Source organism: Chionomys nivalis, chromosome 18 (assembly GCF_950005125.1).
Source record: "Chionomys nivalis chromosome 18, mChiNiv1.1, whole genome shotgun sequence".
NCBI lineage: Eukaryota > Metazoa > Chordata > Mammalia > Rodentia > Cricetidae > Chionomys > Chionomys nivalis.
In genome coordinates this window covers 50,316,635-50,342,643 of record NC_080103.1, presented here as the reverse complement: position 1 = coordinate 50,342,643, position 26,009 = coordinate 50,316,635, and the positions used below count along the sequence as shown (strand labels likewise).

At 39.0% G+C, this 26,009-nt stretch overlaps 2 protein-coding genes across 2 annotated transcripts; both read left to right on the top strand.

The window, feature by feature from the left end:
* The first annotated feature begins 631 nt into the window (after window positions 1-631).
* Window positions 632-12,371, top strand: LOC130889367 (guanylate-binding protein 1-like). Its single transcript, XM_057793006.1, has 11 exons — window positions 632-821; window positions 3,136-3,263; window positions 3,671-3,780; window positions 4,518-4,714; window positions 5,053-5,295; window positions 5,851-6,131; window positions 6,709-6,921; window positions 7,685-7,787; window positions 8,072-8,265; window positions 10,367-10,460; window positions 12,367-12,371. The coding sequence occupies exons 1-11, from the start codon at window positions 632-634 to the stop codon at window positions 12,369-12,371; spliced, it is 1,758 nt and encodes a 585-aa protein (XP_057648989.1).
* A 710-nt stretch (window positions 12,372-13,081) lies between these two features.
* On the top strand, window positions 13,082-25,087 carry LOC130889366 (guanylate-binding protein 3-like). The gene is made up of 10 exons (XM_057793005.1): window positions 13,082-13,268; window positions 14,180-14,307; window positions 16,902-17,011; window positions 17,405-17,601; window positions 17,942-18,187; window positions 19,213-19,493; window positions 21,228-21,440; window positions 23,474-23,576; window positions 23,863-24,056; window positions 24,881-25,087. Exons 1-10 carry the CDS (start codon window positions 13,082-13,084, stop codon window positions 25,085-25,087), a joined length of 1,866 nt encoding a protein of 621 aa, XP_057648988.1.
* Window positions 25,088-26,009: the final 922 nt, after the last annotated feature.

Below are 26,009 nucleotides of genomic sequence, written 5' to 3'. Positions count from 1 at the left end.
TTGCTCATGTTATCCCTCCTACCTCTCTGTGACTGGGCTCCAGAAGCTCAACCCAGGGCTTGGCTGCGAATCTTTGCATCTGCTTCCATCAGTTACTGGTTGAAGGTTCTTTGATTCTCTCTGGTTTAAGTACATTTAGCATATAGCTAATAAAGCTTATGTTTCAGGGTACAACTTTTTTATTTTAAAATATATATCCTGGCCACAGTTTCCCCTATATCCACTTCTCCCAGCCCTTCTCCCCCATATTCCTTCCCTCCCAGATCCACTCCTCTTCTTTTTCCCTTCAGAAAGGAGCAGGCCTGCTCTTGAGACCCTTTTCCTCCTACTGGGTTTCCTCACCCAGCTCTGACCCGAGGGTTGTGCCTAGTCTTATTGTAACTTGCTATGCCATGTTCAGCTAATAGGGAGGCCAATGGAATATTTGAGTATGAGAGCTGTAGAATGTTAAATCATTTCTTTGACATTTTACATAAAATTCTTAAAAGTTTTATAACTTTCTAAATAAATACAGATTTTCACTCTCTAACTCACTGATACATACAGAATTGAAGAATTTTAGTTCTTTGCCTTTGGGCTGCTACAGACTAATTTGGATCCATTCTACTTGAAGACAGGAGACAACCTGAAAATGGCCTCAGAGACCTGTATGCCAGACCCCATGTGCTTGATAGAGAATGTGAAAGGCCAACTGAGACCTAATCAGAAAGCCCTGGAGATCCTGTCGGCCATCACACAGCCAGTGGTGGTGGTGGCCATTGTGGGTCTCTACCGTACAGGAAAATCCTACCTGATGAACAAGCTGGCTGGGAAGAACACAGGTGAGTGCCTCCAACACAGCTGTGCTGGGTCACTTCTGTCTACTTACATCTTCAGTGTCTAACATACAAGTGTTAAGAATTTAATATTTCAGCCACAGTTGAGTTGCTTATTTAGTTGTTATTTCTCTTTGAGACAGGGTCATTGCTATGCAACTCAAGCTATCTTTCAACTCATGATTCTCTTGCCTTAGGCTCCAGAGTGCTGGGACTATTGCATGGGTATTGCATCACAAGTAGTTCCTAATTTTCCTTTTAAAAATCATACCTTTTCCTAGATGAAACCAACAGCAAAAAATGACTAATTTATGTATTAATAACTTTAACATGTTATTACGTTTCTTTCTATAACGAGAAGTTGCCACTGGTGTCTAAATTTTAAAAAGCTGCAATTCATATTGTCTACTTTAGATTTTTTTGTATTGTTATAAAATAACTAACATAAAATTTACAACTATTGTTAAACATACAGTTTTGTGGCGGTAGGTATATTTATATTTTTGTGTATCCATCACCCCCATCTGGAGTGGCACACTGGTCTGTATTCTGTCAATTATATTTTAAATAAACGCTGATTGGGAAGTAGCCAGGCAGGAAGTAGAGGCTGGACAACCAGACAGGAAGTAGAGGAGGATCAATGAGAACAGGAGAATTGTGGGAAGAAGGAAGCAGATTCTACAGTTCTGGCCCAGCCACAGAAGAAGCAAGATGTGACCACCTCACCAAAAAAGGTACAGAACCATGTGGCTAGTTTAGACAAGAATAATGGACTAATATAAGTTATAAGAGTTAATAAGAAGCCTGAGTTAGTGGGCCAATTATTTTATAACTACCGTAGACCTCTGTGTGATTTTTTGTGGGGACTTAATGAATGTAAGAACTGGGTAGGACAGAAAACTCAGACAACACCCATCTGGCTCTAATACCATTTCATTTTTCCCTAGAGAAATGAAATCCATCCGGAACCAATCTCCTCGCATTATCTGACATTCTGTTTCTAAATTTGACAGCAGTGGGAAAGTCACATAAATGGACTCATTAGAATTGTCTTTGTAACTTATTTTATTTAACATGATAGTGTCAAGACTTACCATTACTAGGGCATGTAGCAATTTTCCTCCTTTTTTAGAGTTCAATAATTATATGTGCATAACAATTTTGTTATCTATTCATCTGCACATAGAAACATTGGCTGCTATGATAAATGCTAATATGAATGGTATAAAACTCCGTCTCAGTTTATGCAATTGTTTTAGGTTGTGTTCTTCTTGTTGCTCTGATGAAACACCTGAGTGAAACAACTTTAAGAAGAAGGATCTACTCTGACTCACAGTTAAGGAATATCAGTTCATTATGGCAGGGAAGACTTTCCACAGTAGTTTCATCCATTGTAGTGAAAGCTTATGGATTGTTCACACCACACCTACACAGCAAGAATTACAAGACCCAAGTTAGAGTCACTGTTAACAACCAAGTGTCTTCTACTAGTCTACCAGTCAATCTTCACCTTCCAAATGTCTACATCTCCAAAAATTAGCACTACCCACTAGGGACCACGTACTAAAACATATGAGTCTGAGAGTGATGGTTCACACACAAGCCAGAACATTCTGCCTTTGGTCCCTATTGGCTCTTGGCCATCTCAGAATGCAAAATTCACTGGATTCCATTTCCAAAATCCTCATAGTCATGACGTTCTGATGGCATATAAAATTCCAATGTCTCTTCTGAGATTCAAGGAAAATTTTTCTCTGTGATCTCATGGAAAATTAAAATGTCATTTATACATTTCTAGTATATGACAGTACAGAATAAAAATTCCTATTCCAAAAATAAACAGGATAGTTGGAAAGACCATACCAAAACAAGAATAAAGTCCTGACAAACGCCAAACCAAGCTTCATATCCAGCAGTCACAGAACAGGTAGAGGCTTCAGGTAGGTTCCAATAGGGTGTTTAGTTCTCCTCCTAACCATATCCTCCGTCTCAGACTGGCTACACTCAGTCCTCCTAGCTTTTCTCAGTGGATGTCACATAGTCCGGGCATCTCCTGCATCCTGGGGTATCCATAGCAACTTACACTTCACCTTCACAGCTTTATTCAGTGTACTCAGGAATTCAAATTTTTTCTGCAACCTTGGTGCAAGTCTAGATGGATGTGTGCCACTTGCACACTGAATGACTGGAAACTAGTTATTTTTCTGCTGAAACTTTAGTGTCAGTTAGCTGTCCTGGCCTTTAATATACTAATTTATATCAAGTTCTTGAAATACTTCTACTAACTATATTACTTTCTTCTCTCTTCTCTGCTTTCCAGGCTTCTCTCTGGGCTCCACAGTGCAGTCTCACACCAAAGGAATCTGGATGTGGTGTGTGCCTCATCCCCAGAAGGCAGACCACACTCTAGTTCTGCTTGACACTGAGGGCCTGGGAGATATTGAGAAAGTAAGAATTGAGGGCTCAGTTTACAATTTATACCCTCATTTCCTACGTTAGCTAGCTTTTAATGACATTTCATTTATCTAACATGTGTCTAAGTTTAGCTATCAGAGTAGAGGTAAAATGTTTACAAGAATCATAGAAGAACAATGTAGTTAATACACAGTGTCCATGGGACTAACAACAGGTACACAGCATTAACGAGAATCATTAACAAACAAAAATGCAAAAACCTTGCCATTTTCTTTGGACATTTGTGCTTGCATTTGGATGCATTGTATAGATAATAAGCATTATATAGGCTTCTCTAATTCTTTTAGAAACACTCAAGGTGATCATACTCTTGTTACACTTGGTCTGGAAAGTGGCAGAACCAAAACATAATCCTCACCCACATGTGTTCTGACTTGCAGGGTGACGGTGACAACGACTGCTGGATCTTTGCCCTGGCTGTACTTCTAAGCAGCACCTTCGTGTACAACAGCATGGGAGCCATCAACCAGCAGGCCATGGACCAGCTGCAGTATCCTTGATGTAGCACAGAGCAGAAATACACACACACACACACACACACACACACACACACACACACTGCAGACACATAAGGGGGTGGGGAGATTAAATGACTGAATCTCTTCTGTTCACAGGACAGTGGCTTATGTGTTTGTACAGTTAAATTATATATATATATATATATATACACACATGCACACACGTGAGCACACACACACACAATTATCCAAGTGCAGAAGAGCATGATAGTGACAATGTCATGTAAATGGAGACTGTTTGTTTCCTGACTGCTTAGACCCAAATAATCACACAGTAACTCTATTAATTACAACACTGTTTGGCCAATGACTCAGGCATATTTCTAACTAGGCCTTACATCTTGAATTAACCCATTTCTATTAATCTGTGTATCACCACGAGGTTGTGGCCTACCAGTAAGGTATGGCATCTTTCTCCTTTAGCAGCTACATGGCATCTCTCTGACTTTGCCAACTTTGTCTCTATCTCTCTGTTCAGATTTCCCTCCTGGCTTTACTCTATTAAGTGATTGGCTGAAAGAGCTTCTTTAATAACCCAGGGTAATAAAACATATTCATAGCATACAGAGGGGAATCTGACATCAAAGTCATACACCTATTAATCGGTTGAAAATTGGGTCAGAGAAAGGCAATGCGAAGTGTGGGGATGGAGGAGACTGATGTGAGGATTTGGACCCTGTTTGTCCACCCCTCCTCCTTAGCTTCTCAGATATGTGACAGAGCTGACCGACCGGATCAGAACAACATCTTCACCTCATAGCAATGGGACTGAGGACTCATCTGAGTTTGTGAGCTTCTTCCCTGACTTCGTGTGGACTCTCAGGGATGTGACTGTAAGGCTTGAAGCAGATGGACAAAGCCTCACAGCTGATGAGTACCTGGAGAATTCCCTGAAGCTCAAAAAAGGTACCTACCTGAATTGTTACTGGAAAACAGGGAGAAGAGCACCAGAAACTGCTTTTTGTTGCAGATGTTAATATTTACTATTTTACTTTTCTACATTATTTCTAAGAAGTGGTTTATGTATCTGTCTCAATATGTCAATTTTAATGATAGTGTTCCCTGGCAATGGAGGCACATTGACTTTGGTATTTGGTCAGATTATTTTAACAATCCTTTCAAGTTGTATAGAGATTCGCACCGCCAAAAACATGGAACAGAAGGAACATTTATTAGAAGAATCCCCAAGGAAACACATTAACACCCTACTAGCTGTGTGGCTATATTTTCTTTAATTTCTGCAGGTACCAGCAAAGAAGATAAAAATTACAACCTGCCCCGACTCTGTATTCGAAAGTTCTTCCCCAGGAAGAAATGCTTTGTGTTCTATCCACCCACTGAGTGGAAGAAGCTCTCTGAGCTTGAGAACCTGCGTGACAATGAGTTGGATTCTGACTTTGTCCAACAGGCAGCAGAGTTCTGTTCCTTCATCTTCAGCTCTTCCAAGGCTAAAGCTCTCCCAGGAGGTGTCAAGGTCAATGGAGCTCGTGAGTCTCCTGTCCAGTCCTGCTTGATAGCTTGAGAGAGTACACTCTTTGGTGGTAAAATAACACCCACACACTTCATTTTTGACAGGATTTCCAAATTCTAGATATCCTAAAGCTAATTCATAAATTTTCAGGTTAGAAAATGACCTGTAAAATATCTGTAGGATAAAGTAAAGAGACTCTTTACATACCATTTCTCTACTAGCATGAACTTGCACTGTGCAGTTTGGCATCCAAAGACATATATGTCTACATTTAATTTAAACGTAAGTTGATTTTAAAGAGTACAGATTCAATGTACATGTCCACCTTTTGACAGCAAAATAGCTTTATGAGGCTGGTGATAATGGGAGCCACAGATACAAAACATTGTTTACCTTAAGGTTCTGTTGTACAATACTGAGCTTGGCTAAACTGGAAGTGCTCGTTTGCTATCAGGCTTCTGGTTAATATTAATGCTATTGAAGAGTGTACTGATTATGCATGGACATGCTCAGAAAATATGGAGACTACTTCACTCTAAAACAAACATCATCACCTGTTTTCTAAACACAGGACTAGAGAAATTGGTGCTCTCCTACATCGATTCCATCAGCAGTGGGGATCTCCCCTGCATAGAGAATGCTGTCCTGGCCTTGGCAAAGATAGAGAACTTGGCAGCAATGCAAAAGGCCATTGCCCACTATGACCAGCAGATGAGCCAAGGGGTGCAACTGCCCACAGAGACCCTCCAGGAGCTGCTGGATCTGCACAGGACCTGTGAGAGAGAGGCCATAGAAATCTTCCTCAGGACTTCCTTTAAAGACGAAGACCATGCATTTCAAAATGAATTATTGGTAACTTTATGCCATGTTTAAATGGATAGGGCTTGTGAAATTCAGAAAATTATAAGGAAATATCAGGCATTTATTTTGAGAGGCACTTGTTACTAGATGGTGACTGTATCTTTTCATAATTATTAAAAAGAACTTACTTGTTATGAACTCAAATTTTGAAGCTTTTAAACAAATTTTATATTTGGATTTGTATAAAAATTGTATATTTACAACATTCATCCTAATTGTACACATATAAGGGATGTGTGGAGGCTCCGATTTGATAAGATATCTCCTGTCGTCATACTGATTTAAGGTCAAAACTAAGCAAAAGCAAAGAAACTTGACCAGGCCGATGTTGCATCACATGTATTCCATTTATGGTGATGATCTGCTTTAAGATGGAACTATTTCAACCAAGTGTTGTAAAAGCAGATGTAATTGTACTAAACACCCTTTAGATGGGCTGCAAGAGGAAGTCCAGGCTAAGAGCAAAAGATGAGGTAAAAAGAGTCTTCATGGAGAATTGCCTCAAGTTCTGTGGGTGAACTAAAGTTTTCCTGTTACTCCTGTTTTGCTTTTTATTTTTGGATTAAAGGCTCAGCTAGAAAAGAGGTGGGAGGACACCTGTAACAGGAATGTAAAACTATCATCGGAGCTGTGCTCAGAGTTACTTCGGAACATCTTCAGCCCTCTAGAAGAAGCAGTGACAAAGGGTGCTTATTCTCAGCCAGGTGGATATCTTCTCTTTGTTGAGAAGAGAGAAGAGTTGAAGAAAAAGTACCTTAGGGAACCCAGGAAGGGTATACAGGTAATCAAGAGCTTTATCCATTAACAGTGAAATGCTACTGACATGTCTGCATGGAACGCCAGTGTGACTAGATGTGATTGCACATGGATCTGAGGTTTTGTATGCATAGTACTTAGTTTCTAAACCAGTCAAAAAAAACCCAAAACCAAAAACCCCCGAGGGAGTCAATTAATGACATAAAATGAGTTCCAAGTGGTCACAAGTCAGTGCATTCAAATAACGTGTTTTATGAGGTAACTCAAAGTTACTGCTAGACATGTGATATTATAGAGGACAGAGATACAATGGTAGTTGCTTAAGTAGAGATGATACTTTTATAAGTTTAGCCTTCAAGCTGGCTTTAAGGGAAGCAGGACCTATGAGCGCAATGAGGGTCAACTATTCTACCTGTCAGGTGTTACCCCTGCCTCTAATTCCCTCCTGTCTTGGTCTATTTCAATTCCTCTAATTTGCTTTCCCCATAAGGCCTCATTCTTGAGCATCTTCGGCCTACATCCAGCCATAGTTCTAGTGTTTCCAGTAATGAACATAACTTTCTGTTTGAAGGGTAGCAAATTTGTTTCGATGTCCCTATAACTTATTACAAGACTCTTTCTAGAAGGTTTCACAATTCTCTTTGTGGCAGCATGTGATAAGGAGACATGAGCTCCAGAATTACCTAATACAAGAAGCATAGTTTCTTGATGAAATGATGACACAAACAGACAGAAACAAACACTTGTACCATTTCCTTCTGTTAACATGTGTTCTTGGGAACTCCAAGGCTGAAGAGATTCTGCAGGCATACTTGCAGTCCAGCGTGGTTATGGCTGAGACAATTCTACAGAGAGACCAGGCTCTCACAGTAAAGCAAAAGGAGATTGAAGGTGAGAATTGACCCAAGAACTTTACGTCCTATCTCATAAAAGTTTCTGCAATCTTCATTAAATCTGTTGCTATTAAAACCACAGCAAGAACAGCAAGATTGTATTGGCTTCTGGAGTCGTTGCTGAGTTTGGCAAATACACTCATCAACATTATGGTTACTTCAGAGGACAAACCCTTCTATGGAGTTCCCTTGTAAAAGTCACATAGCTTGCTCTTCAGAAGTGAAGAACAAGGAAAGAGATAATAATGAAGAGGTACTTACTCTTCTTCCCTTTTTCTCTAGCGGAACGGGTAAAAGCTGACTCTGCACAGGCCAGTGTAGACTTGCTGGAGGAAATGGAAAGGAAGCATGTGCAGATGATGAAGGAGAGAGAAAGACGTCATGAGGAACGAGTGAGGCAGTTGACTGAGAAGATGGATGTTGAACGAGCTCAGATAGTGAAGGAGCAAGAGAGGATTCTGGCCCTTAAACTGCAGGTATTGAGCTGGGTCATTTCAGCTTCATTATCCACTGTCCTCAGTCAAATGTACAGCAGAAGGCTAAATATCACAGTCTTCCTTAATCTTCCCCTTTAATTTGCATGAATTATTAATCCAAATGCAATTAATTTCATTAAGCACTGCAAAAACCCTCCTATGTCCCTCCATTGCCCCCACTTCTGCCCCAGTTTACCCTGGAGTTCTCTTCTATGTCCCCTTCCCAGGGAAATCCATACATCCCTCTTTGTCATCTAGCCTCCCTGGGGCTGTGGACTTTGTTATGCTGTATTTTGCTGCTAATACTCACTTAGGAGTGAGCACATATCATTTTTGTCTTTCTGGATCTGGGTTACCACACGCAAAATTATTTTTTTCTAGTTCTATCCATTTGCCTGCAAAATTCAAGAGGTCATTGGGTTTTTTTTTTTTTTTTAAACAGCTGTGTAGTCTCCATTGTGTAATGTAGCACATTTTCTTTATCCATTCTTCAGTTAAGGTTGTTTCCAGGCTTTGGCTATTATGAATAATGCTTCTATGAACATAGCTGGGCAAGATCTTTGTGGTAGGATTGAGAATCCTTTGGATATATGCCTAATATTGGTTTAGCTAGTTTTTGAGGTAGATTCGTTTCCATATTTTTCTGAGAAGCTGCCATATTGATTTCCAAAGTGTCTTACCAGTTTACACTCCTACTAGCAACGCAGGAGTGTTCCCCTTACTCCATATCCTCTCCAACATAAGCTGTCTTCAGTGTTTTTGAACTTAGCCATTCTGACAGATGTAAGACTGTATCTCAGAGTCATTTTGATTTGCATTTTCCTGATGACTAAGAATGTTAAATGTCTTTCAGTCATTTGAGATTTTTCTGTTTATATCCAATGAGGAGTTGGTGAAAATATTTTCCCATTATGTATGTAGACATATTCACTATGTCTATTGCCTTACAAAAGCTTTTCAGTTTCATGAGGTACCATTTATTAATTGTCAATCTCAGTGTTTGTGCTACTGGTGTTCTATCAGGAAGTAGTCTCCTGTGCCAATTTCATTCAAGGCCACTTTCCACTTCCTCTTTTGTCAGGGTCAGTGTAACTGGATTTACGTTGAGGTTTTCAATCCACTTGGACTTGAGTTTTGGGCATGGGGATAGATATGGATCTATTTACATTCTTCTACATGCTGACCTCCAGTTATGTCAGCACCATTTGTTGAAAATGCTTTCTTTTTTTCCATTGTATAAATTTTGTCAAAAATCAGGTGTTTATAGGTGTGTGGATTAATGTCAGGGTCTTCAATTCTATTCTTTGATCCACGTATCTGTTTTTATGCCAATACCAAGTTGTTTTTATTACTATAGCTTTATAGTACAGTTCCTTTATTGTATAAAATTTATTTCACTATTGTGGGTTTTTTGTTTTTCCATATGAAGTTGAGTATTGTTTTTTCAAGGTCTGTGAGAATTATGTTGGGATTTTGATGGGGATTACATTGAATCTGTAGGTTGATTTTGATAAGACCGTCATTTTTACTATGTTAATCCTACTTATTCAAGAACATGGGAGATCTTTCCATTTTCTGACATCTTCTTCAATGTCTTTCTATTTCTATTGGGTTGACCTTTCTCATATTAGTGTTCCCTCAGGTCAAAGTAAACCTCTGAACGAACCAATGCAATCCTGCTCATTGTAATACTGTCAATATTTAGATCACCAAATTCAAGAATGAGTTTTGTCAACCCTAGGGTGCTCTCTCTCTCCTCTCTCTCTGTCTCTGTCTCTCTCTGTATCTCCGTCTCTGTCTTTGTCTCTCTGTCTCTCTCTCTCTTTCTCTCTCCCAAGGTATGCATCCTATACCTTGAGTTCTAGAGAACCCTCCAAGTTAATGAATCCAAACTATCTCATAAGGGGATGAAGAGGATAATGGGTGATGAAAGTGACTAGAATTCATTATACACATGCATGACATTGTCAAAAATAACTAACTATAGCAACAGAGAGAAAGTATTGTAAGCTGATTGTAAAAAGAGGGCTACTTTGGCAGCTAAGAATAAATTCATTCATCTTGTTATCCTTGTACTTTTATTATTCAATTTTCTTCTTAGGAACAGGAACAACTGCTCCAGGAAGAGATGAAAGAAGAGAGTAGAAGGCTTCAAAATGAGATTCAGGTTATGGAAAAGAGAAACAAAGAGAAAGGTATTTTGCCTGCATGTTGTTATATTCTATAAATTCAAAAACAGAGTTTTCTCCTGTACAGTTTTTCCAGGACACAAATTTAAGAGCAACTCCAAGGCATCAGATGATTATCACTAAATGAACATCTACTCTTGATGCTTGCATATGTATTTTGCCTTCAAGTTTATAAAGATGAAGCCCAAGTAGGAAGAAAACATGTTAGCCACTAGCCACACAGTATTGGCTAATACAACCTTAACAGAATCCTTTGTGAAAAGTCCATCATAAGTAGAGGTGCTCTTTCAATTATATAATCAAGATGCTATTTAAAATAGGGAGTTCCCTGCCATAATCTGCATTACTTCCTTATTATCACCATGCTTCTATATGTTTTCAAACCAGAGCACTTTTCCAGAGTTTACCTGTACCTTGGTATGCACCTGAAGTGTTATGCATTATAGAATGAATCAGATGTGACTGAAAAATGTCTTTGGGTGCAGTTTGGGATCTGACCTGCTTTGTGACCAATGGTCATGTTCCCTAAGTTAGGAAAGTAGTCTGACTTTGGTGTGTAGACTGTACAAGTTCTTAGCTGGGTCAAGACAACATGGTATGTAGCCAGTGATCTGCATCCCAGCCACTGTCAGAAGAATGCTCACATCTGCGCATCACTGAACTTTTTAATCATCGAGGTTTAGCAACTGATGTCTATATAAAAGACATCAGTTGGTTAACTACCTTTGATTAACTACCACAGCTTTTCCTGATCTTACACATAAAATCATTCTACTACAGTGGTCTCAAACACACAGACACACTAGTGTTTATATAGCAAATGTGTTCTACAGTTTATAAAACTATCCATGAGTAAGGATTAAATGCAGTCAAGAGAAATGGGATTTTTTTCCAGTGAAAACTTAAGGTGACAGAATTCTTCTGTCTAACAGCAACAATAGCAAAAAGAAGAAGCTGTCACAGAAATGCTACATTAATTTTCTCATTCATTTTCCTTTTCAATCACACATGAAGAAGCTGAATATGCCCAAGCTACCATAAAAATGTTGGAGGATATGCACAAGATGGAACAGTATGTAATGGCTGAGAAAGAGGAGAGTCATCAGGAACACATGAAACAAGTCACTGAGAAAAAGAAAGAGGATCTTGGATGTCAGGTATTCTATCCCACAATATCACACAAAATAGGTAGGGAACACATAAAAATTACAAAAATGTGCTTACTTCATGTTTGGGAGGTGGACTGGTTTGATGTTTAATAATCTGTGCAGCGTCTCAAATTGATAGAAGGGTGATTATTGCATTATACCTCTGTCTTCTGGTTTCTACTTCTGTAATAAACACCATGGCCAGAAACAGCTTGGAGAGAATGGGATTATTTCATTTTAAAACTCTTAGGTCACACTCCATTTTGGAGGGAAGATAGGGCAGGACTTGAGTTAGGAACCTGGAGGCAGGCAGCTCTGGGAAAATTGAGTCAGCAGCACTTTCGACAATGGTTTAGATAGATTCATATTTATAATTGATGCCTTTATGTCTATGTTTAGAAAGGAGCTCATGCTATATTAGTTAAAGACTTTCACAGAAGTTAGAATGTGCAGTGATATTTCATTTGTGTTTTAATAAATAAAGCTTGCCTGAAGATCCAAAAGTTAAACAGCCACAAGGGTCAGCCACGCAGAGCAGGCAATGGCAGCCCACACCCATAATTCCAGTAGGCACACTAGTTTGTCACAGAAGCTGGGCAGTAGTGGTGCACACCTTTAATCTAGAACAGGGGAGGAATATAAAATGGGAGGAGACAGCTCTCATCTCAGTTTCATTTTGAAGATTCCTGGAGGCACGATCACCATTTTGGACTGAGGTAGAGGTTAGAGTCAGTGTCTGGCTATTCTGCTTTTCTGATCTTCAGGTTGAACTCCAATACCTGTCTCTGATATAAGAATGTAATGGATACAGTTTACAGTTGAGGCAATTAGGAACCTCATAGATACAGAAGGCATTCAACAGAAATCCTCCTGCTTCAATTCAGCAAGTCTAAAACACGGCCATAGGATTACTCATTCCAACAAAGGCTACTCTTCAAGAAAGAAAGGAATGGTTGCCTTTCGGTCCTCCAAGTTAGTGTCCAGATCCTAGCCACCAGAACCAGGTTCTCCAGAATTTCACCTCCAAAATTATTTTTCATGGCATTATTAAGTTATAAATCTTAAAATGAGACCACATTGGTTTCCTTTCTGGTGTGCACTTTGTCTAATTGACTTAAGTACTATAAAGAGAGAGGCAGAGGGGAGAGACAAAAGAAAGAGAAAATGAAATATCAATGAAATGACAAATGCCATGAGAAGCCTGAGTCAGCTGGCACTCAGAGATGAGCATTCACCCCCAAATCTTACCCACAGAGCACACTGCCATGCCCACTTATTAAACATTTTGACATTTGGCACAAACATGGGACAAGAAAACATTGGTGTGGTTTTCATGTGCAGCTTGTATCATCATGGTTTGATAGAGAGAGGCCCAGGAAACCAGTCCAGCTTCACAAGCAGGAAGCTCTGATGGACATGCATTGAGTGCCTTCAGGATGCAATATTGTACTGACAGCCTTTTCGATGTGACAGGTTGTTATGGCATCAGAAACCATGAAGGCCCCCATATGTCTGGTGGAAAATAAGAACAAGAAGCTGTCAGTGAATCGAAGAGCCATCGAGATTCTTAACAGTATTTCCCATCCTGTGGTGGTGGTGGGCATTGTGGGCATGTACCGCACAGGAAAATCATACCTGATGAACTGCCTGGCTGGACAGAACAATGGTGCGTGTTGTCTGGGACAACAGCCAATTGCTTGAACTCCTTACAGCTTAGGTTCTTATTGTGGTAGAGTCACATGTAGGAATGCCAATCTAGCTGAAGAAGGAAAATAAACCTTAACGTTGAGTTAATTATAGGCACCCATTCCTTTTCCTTGTTTGACTTATATCAATGAAGTAACTCATGCTGCTCCTCAGGATCCAATTAATTTGTTTAACCTTCTCTCACTCGACAGTTGTAGATGCTTCTCCTCTTTTTAGAAAAATGCTTTGCTTTCTGTGTGGAATATGCCCATCACTTTAAGGTGACTTTGGTACCTAACATGGAAAAACCCTTCTGGGCTCCACATTCCACCATGAGTACCCCATACCTCATTTACCAATTTTTTTAAAGTAAAATTATCTTCTTTCAATTTCTTTTCCACTCCCCCATAACCTCTATATCTTTCGAGTCACCAGTCTTCTATTTTACTTAAAAATTTAATTTAAACATTTATTTACATATACATTTGCTTTTTTGAGTCTGATTATTTCAGGTGTAGCAGGCTGGCCTTAAACTAACTGTGTCGCTGGAGATGATGTTAAATTGATCTTCCTGTCTGCACTCAGACTTTAAAGACTATTTGTTCAGACTTTTTCTTCATTAACACTCTTCACTTAACCCAGAAGATCCTCTTTCATTTCCATCTTGGACCCTTACGTGGCATTGTCCACATAACTGACTTCCTCTTGCTTCTTGAAATAGATGGTAAATGAAGTCAGATGCTTATAATGAAATGGAGATAACATTTTATTTCCTGGGATGTTCTGCCATGTAGAAATAAAACAGGTCCTTAGCTCTCTGGTCTATCTGATGATATATATATATATATATATATATATATATATATATATATATTCCACTCTTCCTTACAGGCTTCCCTCTGGGCTCCACAGTACAGTCTCAAACCAAGGGCATCTGGATGTGGTGTGTGCCCCACCCCACCAAGCCAAATCACACCCTCATCCTTCTAGACACCGAGGGCCTTGGGGATGTAGAAAAGGTGAGTCAGAAAGTGATGGCAGATGAAGTTACTCTTGATTTCTCTTTGTGTTTTAATAACCTCCTGAAATTCAACATATAGAATGTAACCTTCTGCCCAGAAACAAATCTATAGAAGATGAGTTGAACTTGATTCTTTCAGTCACACTTCTAGAGGAAAAAAACCACCAAGTATTGTATACCATTAGATAAGGCATTTACATATTTTCAAAGAAGGGAATAATTAGATTTCATTGAACCAAAAGTCTTTTAGAAGCTCAGTGTTAGTCCTTTGGTACCAACTTTGGAGACACTGATATAAAGAGGAAAAGGCTCTGCCCTGATGCAGTTCTTATCATGTGTATCTGGTGGTCTTAAACTGATGCTATTGATGCATCAATATTTAAAAAAAGATGGGTTCCCATAAAAGCAGACACATGGTGGGGGTTTATTGACATAAATCCCTTTATGAAAACCTGTGGGAAAGGGGGCAGTAGGAGAGGAGTAAGGTAGAGGTAAATGGGCACATTCTCAAAACTTACTCAATTTCATGAAAGTTATGTTTCAAAAATTATGCCTCTGCCTTGAACTGGAACAATTCATAATTGTAAATTTGTCATGGAGACATTTCTCATCACCTGCCTAACACCTGCAAGGTGTCAGTCATTCATCACCACTCATCAGAGCTTGCATGATAATTGCACTTTTGTTACCAGCTGCCCAGACCTGAATAATCACACAGAAGCTATATTAATTACCATACTGTTTTGCCAATGGCTTAGGCATATTCTTACCTTGCCCTTATATCTTAAATCAACCAGTTTATAATAATCTGTGTATCACCATGTGTTGGGGTCCAGGACCAACATAAATTATTTCTTATACCAGAGTGGAGGTGTGGGAATCAAAACACTATTCACACGAGAGTATCAGGAAGGAGTTCAGGGATCATTCAGATCCTGAAAATCTGAAATCACATCATAAAAATCACCCATCTTTATTTTTTAAACAGCTTTCATATCAAGGTAAACTGAAGGGGGCAGCTAATACAAACTTCTTAGCATTCTTTCCTAGGTAGCAGGTGAATGACTTAGGTCACATCCTGCCTATGTCTGTTTTGTCATGTCCTGAAAACACCTCTTCCACAGGCGACCTAATTTACAATAAAAGGAGCTAATGCATATCCTGACCACTTGTTAGGTTTGGTGTCAGGTTGTTTTACTATAAAAGAGCTAGGCAACCACCTCCTTGTGGAAGGTGCAAACTGAGCCTTGTAATTTGCTCAGATTCTCGGTTAATGTGGGATATGGTCCTCTATAAGTCGGCCCCATAGACATGAAGACATGAGTCTGTGGCTTACCAGAAAGGTTCTGGGTGTCTTTCTTCTTTAGCAGATACATGGCATCTCTCTTACTCCACCTACTCTCTTTCTCTACCTCTTTCAGCCTGGCTATATTCTGCCCTGCCATAGGCCAAGGCAGCTTCTTTATTAACCAATGGTAATAAAACATATTCATAGCATACAAAGGGGAATCCCATATCATCTCCCCTTTTCTGTCTAAATAAAAGGAAAGTTTTAACTTTAATGCAGTAAAATTATATATAACAAAACAGGTATCAAGCAAAAGCTATAGTTACAATATTTCTTTGTGAGGCTAAAGTTTCATATATAATTTATCTTTCATCATAACTAAAGAAAACTACAACTATCTGTCTTCAACTCCATCAAAGACCCCAGAGGGATATAATATTACCTAAATAAACAGGAAATGCATTGTAAGCAACTTCCAAAACTCTAGAATTGTCAGAGAGATCTCGCTATCTGGACAGTCACCCAAAGTTCCTCTATAACATTGGGGGAGACATCTTCAGCCTACAGGCCCATAGTATCAAGCAGACTTTTCAATGAAGCAGGAAATTTAAAAGACTGTTTCATCTAAAAACTGGTAGTTTGTCAAGCACTTTCTTTTGTGTCTTGTACAATATCTGGCAGGCTCTTTCATGAAGTAGGAACCCTGAAGGAATATCTCACATTCAATTTAGTGTATAAAGGTTTTATAATCCTTGTTTATTATTAATAAAAATTTCAAGTTTGTTGAATTTATCTTCTAAATTTACCATTTAAAATTACTTTTAATTTTTGTTCATGGAGTATATGAATAGTGTGAAATATCTAATTGACATAGATAACTCCTTGTTGTTTTTAATTGGATATAAGTAGAGGTCTCAATGGTGTCAAGTGTACAAGACTCAAATGTATTCTGATGGAATAAGTGTTAGTACCTTCTATTGAACATCTAATTTTATTACACATACCATGTTGGGTTTTTCTATGGATAATATATTACTCCATCTTATTGTTTATGAAACAAAGAGAGAAAGGAAGAAAGGAAGGAAACACTGTAAATAAACACATCATTCAAATTCTTTTATCAAGAAAATGTGATCAAAAAATTTCCCAATGCAATAGTTAAAGCTGAAATGTATGTTCATGTCCTTAGAACTCATTCCTCTGCAGAACTAATAAATGAAAGCTCAAGAATACAAAGATCGGATGAGCTTTAAATGAGAGTTAAGAAAAGTTAGATCCAAAGACTGTTACCATGTGCTTTCTAGGGTGACCCTACAAATGATGCCTGGATCTTTGCCCTGGCTGTTCTTCTGAGCAGCACTTTTGTCTACAACAGCATGAGCACCATCAACAATGATGCCCTGGAGAAGTTGCAGTATCCTTTAAAGAGCCAATGTACTATCCTCTATTGAAGGACTTTTAAGAATGAGATTCAGAGGCCGGGCGGTGGTGGCGCACGCCTTTAATCCCAGCACTCGGGAGGCAGAGGCAGGCGGATCTCTGTGAGTTCAAGGCCAGCCTGGTCTACAAGAGCTAGTTCCAGGACAGGAACCAAAAAGCTACGGAGAAACCCTGTCTCGAAAATCCAAAAAAAAAAAAAAAAAAAAAGAAAACAAAAGAAAGAAAAGAATGAGACTCAGATGTGAATGGGTCGCTATTGGAGGGTCAGATACTTTAGAAAATAAAGCAAAATGTTTATACTTACTTTTTAAATGGAGGGATTGTGGGAATTGTGACTTTGGATGCCTTTTCCTTAGCTGAAATCTAGTTATGTGACAAAGCTCACAGAGCTCATTAGAGCAAAGTCCTCTCCACGATCTAATGCTATAGAAGATGCTGGAGAGTTTGTGAGTTTCTTTCCGGACTTTATCTGGACTGTACGGGACTTCACCCTGGAGCTGAAGTTGGATGGTCAGTGCATCACAGAAGATGACTACCTGGAGAAAGCTTTGAAGCTAATTCCAGGTATCAGAGCTTGAACTAATACAGGGTATCTTAATATGGGGTAGGATCCATTGAACAATACCCATGATTTACGTAGTAACTGGCATTACTACTAGCACCTTCTACTCTAGATGTGCTAGCACACTCCTGTGGGCTCACATTCAGCAGGTGAAAGAAGAAGAATCATCTGTAGTGATAGAGTGAATCCTAGGTCAGCCTAGACTGGAATATTTAAATCCTTGTTTAAAAATCAAAACCAAACCAAGAAAAAAGAAACCAAAAATCTTTGAAAAGCTGTGACGTTTTTTTAAAAATCCATGAGATATGTCCATATAACTATCTGTTTTTTCCTCTTCCTAAGGGCAGAATCCCCAAATCCAGACATCCAACTGGTCCAGGGAATGCATCAGACAATTTTTTCCCAGGCGGAAATGTTTTGTCTTTGACTGGCCAGTGAGCGACCCACAGCTCTTAGCCAAGATTGAGAGCATACCAGAAAGTCAATTGAATCCTAAATTCCAGAAGCAATCGAAGACTTTCTGTTCTTATATCTTCACCCATGCAAGCACCAAGAAACTCAAAGAGGGAGTCCTGGTCACCGGGAACCGTGAGTTACTTTTGAAAGGCTTATGTCTTCTCAGGGTCAGTCCAGAGGGAAGTCTGGATTCTTTGATAGGATTAACAACCCAGTCAACTTAGCAAAATGTGTCAAGATAATAGACAAAAGAAGGAAGAGCTGAGCTCAGTGGTACAAAAAGTGCTTACAGTGGTCAAGGCCCTTGCTCAATGACCAGAATCAGAAAAAAAATGAACTAGTGGGTCAATTATTTAAATTAACAAATAGATATAAAACAGGGATGTAGACATAGTTCAATGGGAGGATTCTTAACCAGCATGCAGTAAGTATACCAGTACTATAATGCTCAGAATCACAAAACATAATAATTAATAAATAGGTAAATTAATAATTATTAAGCTAAGCTATGGATGTAGCTCAGTGGAAGAATGTTCACCTAGTAGCCTGCATATAGGATCATAGGTTCAATCCCCAGCTTCACAGTCCATTAGCCAACCAACAAAAGAGTTTAGTTGATTTACATGTGTCAGAAGAAGAAATAACAGACCTTGAATGCTGTGCACGGTTAATGAATGAGTGTGAAACAAAGTTGAACTTAATCGTCTTTACAGAGCTGACTTTGTAGCCATGGCAGCTCTGCAATAGGCCATGCTAAGATGGGTCCATGTTTCATTAACCTCTGCCTACTGCTCTGAAACTCCTGACCTTTTCAGACTAAAGGCTCTCCATTTTTATTTGAAAATGGGGCTCACAAATGAAAGATTTTTTTTGTGTGTGTAATAAGACACTTCATTTGTTTCTATGGGAAAGTATTCTAAGAAACCATCGATCATAGTGCTTTAATCATTTTAATTTTGTTGTATGGTGAAGGACAATGAAACCAAATAAATAAGAAATACAATTCAGATTTTTACATGAAAATGATTTCATAGAAGCAGGATGAAGATGGGAACAAGGAAGAAAATAAACAGAATAAAAAAAAACTTTATATTTAGTATAATGGGTTTCGGGGAGTGAAAATTTTCTAGTGTGCCCTAAATATCACATCTCCGTAGGACTGGGGACTCTAGTGGAGACGTATGTGGATACAATAAACAGCGGGACAGTTCCTTGCTTGGAGAATGCGGTGAAAACACTGGCCGAGCATGAGAACTCCGTAGCTGTGCAGAGGGCAGTTGACCACTACAGCGAGCAGATGGCCCAGAGCGTGAGGCTCCCTACAGACACTCTCCAGGAGCTGCTGGATGTGCATGCAGCCTGTGAGAAGGAAGCCATCGCTGTCTTCATGGAGCACTCCTTCTTGGATGACCAGTGGGAGTTCCAGAAGAAGCTTGTGGTGACATGCCTTAGCATTTGTCCTTACTGGTGCCTGTCCTTCTGCCATAAGGCGCTACACCTTGATCCTATGCTCCATCTTTCTTATCATGCAGGAGACAGGGTTCTTATGGGTAACAGAGTTCTTTAGCACAACTGTATCCTTTTCTCAATTAGATGTTCTTAGTTTTTAATAGTTCTTTTAAAAAATTAAAACAAATATGTGTAAGGGTGTTTTGCCTATTGTACACCTGTGTATTAAATGCATGCAGCATTCATGAAGTCTAGAATGGTACATTGGATTTCCTGTATCTGGATTACAGATGGTTTGAGCTCTCATGCAGATGCTAGGAGTTGAACCTTGGTCCTTTGGAGAAACAGTCATTATTCTTGACTGCTGTGCCATCTCTCTAGTACAACTTCATTTTTATTGCTATTAAATAGATTTTTATGTGCTTAGTGTCTTTAAAAATATATTTATATGTCACAGTTCTTCAAGTCGGGTGCAGCATTGGGTATATGCATCTCTGCTCAGTGAATCCCAATCTTAAATCCATGTGCCAAGTAGTCTTAGCCCATGTCTGGAGGCTCTGAGAATCCCTTCTGTCTTTGGTGTGTCAGTGGGGCATCTGTCCTTTCCTCACTTCTCATCTCTGTGTTTTCTTGTCTATAATCAATGGTAGAAAAGTGATTTTGACAGGTTCCTATGGTTAAGTAAACATTTCTTTTTTTCACCTTTGACAAAGTTTAAATATTAAAAATATGTTAAATGCTTCCTAAGCAGTTTATCAGACAATAATGTGATATCTGTCAATCAGAGCTGACCAACTGTTATTTCTCTTTAAAGTATCTCTATAAATTAACAAGTTCATGTATAATTCAGGGAGTTGACATATGAGCTCTTTAGGTTATGGCTGCACTTTTTGGTCAGCAAATTCAATTTCTTGAAGTTGGGCTGTGCTGTATAAAGATGCAGTCACAGGATTAATGTCCATCTTATTCTGGGACAATGAAGGATGTAGATGTCAAGTTAGGAAACTCTTGGGGAAGTAGCATCATTCTGATAACCAGAGATGCTGTCATAATGTTTTTTTTTTACTCTGTCTTTGACCATTCAAAACATGACAAACACCATCCATAGTGAGAACAGCAGCATGGTTATAACTTAAAAGGATAAATATTCAACCTTGAGTTCTTTTAACTTCGTACTCCTCACCCTCATTAAAGGAACTCTTGAAGCACTCACTGCTCAGTTCAGAATGAACCTATCTAGGACTGACAGGTGGATATTTTCACCCACACCAAAGCACATTCTCTGAGGAAGCTGTGTCCCCTCCTGGTTCAACTTTGCATCACCTTGTTTTATCAGAATTTTATGATTTGTAAGGCTGGGATTATAAGAGCATTGTGTATGCTAGGCAAGTAGTATACCAATGGATCTACAGCTTTTCCTGCTCCGTTATCATTCTTATTTATATTGTTGATGCATAGACACTCTTTATCCCAGCCCACAAAGAAGAACAGAGATGCTACGCATATTCGCCTCACTTTTATAGCTTTCGAGTTTGAGGCTAAGAAAATTAGGAAGGTTTCCCGAAGTCACTCAGAGCTCACCAATCCAGGCCTAAAGCTCTTCCTCCGATCTTCCTCCTGATCTAGTCTACTCTGAGGCTGTCACATTGCTTCACCCAAGACTACCACAGTGACACTTTCCTTCTAACAGCTTCTTTCTTCTGTCTTCCCTACTCACGTGCAGGCTACCGTAGAGAAAAGGAAGGAAGCATTCATGCAGCAGAATGAAGCAGCATCTCTCAGTTACTGCCAGGCCGAACTGGAAAAGCTTTCGGAGTCACTGACGGAGGACATCTCGTGTGGAGCTTTTTCTGTTCCTGGTGGGCACAGCCTCTACTTAGAAGTCAGGAAAAAGGTTGAGCAGGCCTACAAACAAGTGCCTAGGAAGGGAGTGAAGGTGAGGAAAGAGGGTGGGGAGGGTGGATATGGTCCTACAGCCGGGGCACAACTAGAGAAGTAACTGACTGCTGCTCCCGGGATCTAGTCATCTTCTCTGGAGAGAAATCAGAGTATCTTGTATCTTGGACATTCTAGTCTTTGCATCCACAAAATACTGTATGATACTAGATAACTAATAAATATTCATTTCTTCAGAACAAATTTATAACATAAATCCAAATGAAAGAGAATATTAATTTACTTAATAATTTACTAATTTTTTATTAGATTATATATGTTATTATAGAAAGAACTTTTATTCTCAGGAAGCTTATGATTTTAGCTAACATGAACAAATAGAGCTTGCTTGTTAATTAGGAACTAATTATTAAATGTAAAGAGGTGGTGGTAGAAGTGGAGATGATGGTGGTGGTGGCGATGACGCTGATACTACAATATTGAGTACTCATTTCCTAAATTAAGTTAGTATTATTTTTCTTGGGAAAAATCAGTTTATTACAAATGAAAGAACAAATCAGTTTTTAACAATATCTCTACTGTACAGTTGAGGGTGTGGTGAACAGAGAAACTCCCACAGATTTGCAAAAGAAGCAAGACAACTTCATTCAGAGCGAAGCAATCATACAGATAAGAGAGGAGTACACTGTTCAGATTGACAGAGATCATATAAGTGAGGGTATTCAAATGACCCAAGTTCCGCGCTGGGCCACTTCGAATAGCTCTGAAGGCAGAGGCAGTTACTGTGGTCATAATTTGAGTTGTTCTGTACATTAAAGGATAGATTAGGCCATACGTTCAATTTCCCTAATGCACATGCCTGTTCTCACAGATAGTGCATCTGATTTTAATTATGTGAATGTTCAGCAGTGCGTGGGCCTGATAGCCCTGTGCATGCACTGAAAGCTATCAGAGACCAGATCTATTCTATAGGATGCATTGGCAATATACTTGAATCTAATCTGTCAAGGCTTGATTGATTTAGGGGTGGATACTTATACTATTGTTCATAGGGAAGTGTCATCCATGCTGGAATGCTGGAGGGACTGGGGGATCGGGTGAATTGTTTGGAGAGGGGTATGTGTGCATAGTACACACAGGTAAAGAAATAAGTTTTCAGTATGCATTATTATGAGACAGGAAAGGTTGTAAACCAAATAAGGTCTAAGATTATTAATATATTCCCTAACCCTGCCTGCCTCATATGTTTTTGTGGGACTGTGTAGATTTTTTTATATTCTTTATTCTTTTGACTCTTTGCTCTTTGGGGGTCTTTCACCAAGCTCCAAGTAAATACACAGAGGCTTATTATTATTTATAAATGTCCAGCCTTAGCTTGGCTTATTTCTTGCCAACTTTTCTTAACTTAAATTATCCTATCTACCTTCTGTCTCTGAGCCTATTTCTTTTCTTACTACTGTACATCTGTCTGACTTTCACTCTTACTCCATGGCTGGCTGTGTGGCTGGCCTCTAGTATCCTCTTCTCCTTGTTCTCTCGCACCCTGATCCTCTTTTCCATCCTTTTCTCCTTTTAATTATTATTTCTGCCTGTCAGCCCTGCCTATCCTTTCTCCTGCCTTGCTATTGGCTGTTCAGCTCGTTATTAGACCAATCACATGGTAGACAAGCAAAGTAACACAACTTCACAGAGTTAAGTAAATGTAACATAAAAGAATGTGACACATTTTTGCATCATTAGACAAATGTTCCACAGTGTAAACAAATGTAAAACATCTTAAAATAATATTCTACAAAAGAACTGCACACAGTTCTGGTTGGGGCTTGTACCCCGACTGGCTAGTGAGAGACATTCCTGGGGGAAAAGGCTGGAGAGCTATCAGAGGGCTGTTACAGAGGGCTTCTTAATCTCAAAAAAGAGCATAGACTTTTTACAACCACAGAATTAAAGGATTCATGGGAACTAAAGCAGAATTCAAATATTGCAGTCAGGTTAGTAATCTCATTTAATGATAACTCTTTCATCACAAGAAAACATCTTGTCAATTAACATTTTCTCTCTTTTGGTACCCAGGCAAATGAGGTGTTCCAGAACTTCCTAAAGTCACAGATAACTATAGAAGATTCCATCTTGCAGTCAGATAAAGCTCTCACTGATGGGCAGAAAGCCATGGCAGGTACAGAGATGGGCTCAGCCCTCAAAGAGTTCCTATAAAGCCCTCTGATATCCCATACACACAAACAAGGATATCTCTTCTGTATCTTCCCTATCTAAAACCATAATTGGGACTGGTGTTGCATGGTTAACCTTTCAGTACATTTCCATCATGTATGGTATCAGTGCGTACTGATGGGAAGATGCAGAGAGTTCCTATAGGGATATCAGCTTGGTCTCTGACATCAGGAGGGTAGTTCTCAATTCTAATTATCCTTTCTTCCCTCTGCAAAACCCTTGTGTGACAGCTGAGCAGGCCAAGAAGGAGGCAGCTGAGAAGGAACTGGAGCTAATGAGGCAGCAACAGACAGAGCGAGAGCAAGCAAAGGAGGCTCAAATGAGAACTTTGTCAGAAAACATGGCCCAGCTGCAGAAGAAGATGGAAAGTGAAAGGGAGAACCTACTGAGAGAGCAGGAGAGGGTACTGGATCACAAGATCAAGGTGAGGATAGATGGGGATGGAAGTACCTGGTAGACCATGGCACCCTAGGGAAAAAAAGTGTGTCATGGAAACCATGATCCCAAAGAGAATCCCCAAGGGCACACGATCATGAAAAGCTCAAATCCACCTAGATCCTGGTGAAGCTCTTAATTCTAAAAATGCATTGCATCCTGCAGCATTAACAATCTAAGGGGTGATGGAGTGAAGAAGAAAAAAACATTCACAAGACTGTTCGTGTATATTTTAGAATAGTTTCATTTTACTCCAAATAACAATACCTCAATGCACCAGGACTCCTAAGAATTCTGCAGAGCTGTCCAGGATACCCGTCTGAAATTATCAGATTAGTCAGCGTAAGAACCTGAAGCTCTGAGCCCAACAGTGTCTGTTTCTAGATCTGGTTGGTGTATTCTACAGAATGAGAGTAAAGTGCCTCTTCCTCCCCAGTCAGAGTTTGACAGCTCTGCTTTCAGAGCAGTGGTTAGTTACCATCATGTGTTACACAGATGGGGTCAGCTTAGCTCAATGAAGCTGAGACTGAATGAGAGTCACAGATCTCCAAAATGGCATTGTGCTTTACCCTATAGTTCTCAGGGCTGTCCTAGCACCAAGTCTCCTTCATCCCAGAAAGAGAATTGTAAGCAAATATCAGTCATAGCTACTCTCACTCTTTGGTTCCAAAACTGTGAGGTGTTAGGCAAACATGTCAAATACTATTTTTTAGAAATGAAGGAAACATGTACACATATGCTCAGCTGCTGATGTTGTTAATTATGAAATATTTAGTAGTGTATATTTTTTAAATGGACTCTCTCTTTTTGTAGGCTCTAAAAGAACTAATTCTTGATGGAGTTGAGGAGAAATATGATGATTTAAGAAGAGAAATAAAGCTAAAAGAAGAAGAGATTGAAGACATTAAACACAGCTCCATTCAGAATATCCTTGATATTGCTAGCAATATATTAACTGAATCACTTCCTGTGTTATGTAATATAGGGATGCAGATTCTCAGCTCCTATGTCCTAGGTTAAGGTTTCCTATGAAGTATGGCATGAAGGCCTCTTATGTGGTAGTAAAACTATTTTTTATTATTGATTTTTATTGAACTCTACATTTTTCTCTGCTCCCCTCCCTGCCTATCCCCACCACTTCAACCCTATACACACGTTTTTAGTGTGTATGTCATAATGAGCTTATTCAGCAGATATTTCAAAGTAAATAATTACCAAAGAAGATCAGAAGCTGACAGCTTCCCCACCAAAAAGTAGAAACTCAACTAAAATTTTGTTGGGTAAATAGAAATCATTCATGAAAAAGATGTAGTTAAGGCACGAAGGAAAATAGTCTATCTATAAATTCTCACCAACATGACTGCCCAACCAGGATCTGAACAAGTACAATAAACTTGCCAAGGAAGACAGGAAAAAACCCAAGCGCTCTACCCTATGCAAAGAGCTACATATAACTAAAAAATGTTGAGAGCAAGACAAATACTCTTCTTCAGAAAAGAGCACACCAATTGCTTATCCAATATCAAATGGCTAACACTGAAAATATACACATAAATAACATTGTACAGACTGTACAGCTTATATTTAAGAATATACATGTATATACATATATGCAGGCAATAACAATTAATGAAAAGAGAAGCTATGAATTTGAAAGAGAGGAAGAAGTATATTGGGAGGGGTGGGAGGGGGAAAGTAAAGGGAGAAATATTGTAATTTCAAATTAAGTAATTACTTTTAATGTAATTTCTATAATTGTAATTTCAAAAATTAAAAAGGTCAAAAAAGTAAATATTTGCAATGCCTGTTTCAATCCTGTGCATTATTTATTATTAACCTTTGTGAGAAGAGACTATCAACTACCTTTTTAATAGGCATAAATATCAGGAAAATATGTTTTTAAGGGAATAAAATCCACAAAATATAATTAAGAGGTTCACAT

Coding starts and splice junctions, on each gene's coding strand:
- LOC130889367 (XM_057793006.1), top strand. CDS start 632: ATGGCCTCAGAGACCTGTATGCCAGACCCCATGTGCTTGATAGAGAAT. Junction 3,264..3,670: donor GCCTGGGAGATATTGAGAAA/GTAAGAATTGAG, acceptor TCTGACTTGCAG/GGTGACGGTGACAACGACTG. Junction 3,781..4,517: donor CAGGCCATGGACCAGCTGCA/GTATCCTTGATG, acceptor TTAGCTTCTCAG/ATATGTGACAGAGCTGACCG.
- LOC130889366 (XM_057793005.1), top strand. CDS start 13,082: ATGGCATCAGAAACCATGAAGGCCCCCATATGTCTGGTGGAAAATAAG. Junction 23,577..23,862: donor TGGGCAGAAAGCCATGGCAG/GTACAGAGATGG, acceptor CTTGTGTGACAG/CTGAGCAGGCCAAGAAGGAG. Junction 24,057..24,880: donor TACTGGATCACAAGATCAAG/GTGAGGATAGAT, acceptor CTCTTTTTGTAG/GCTCTAAAAGAACTAATTCT.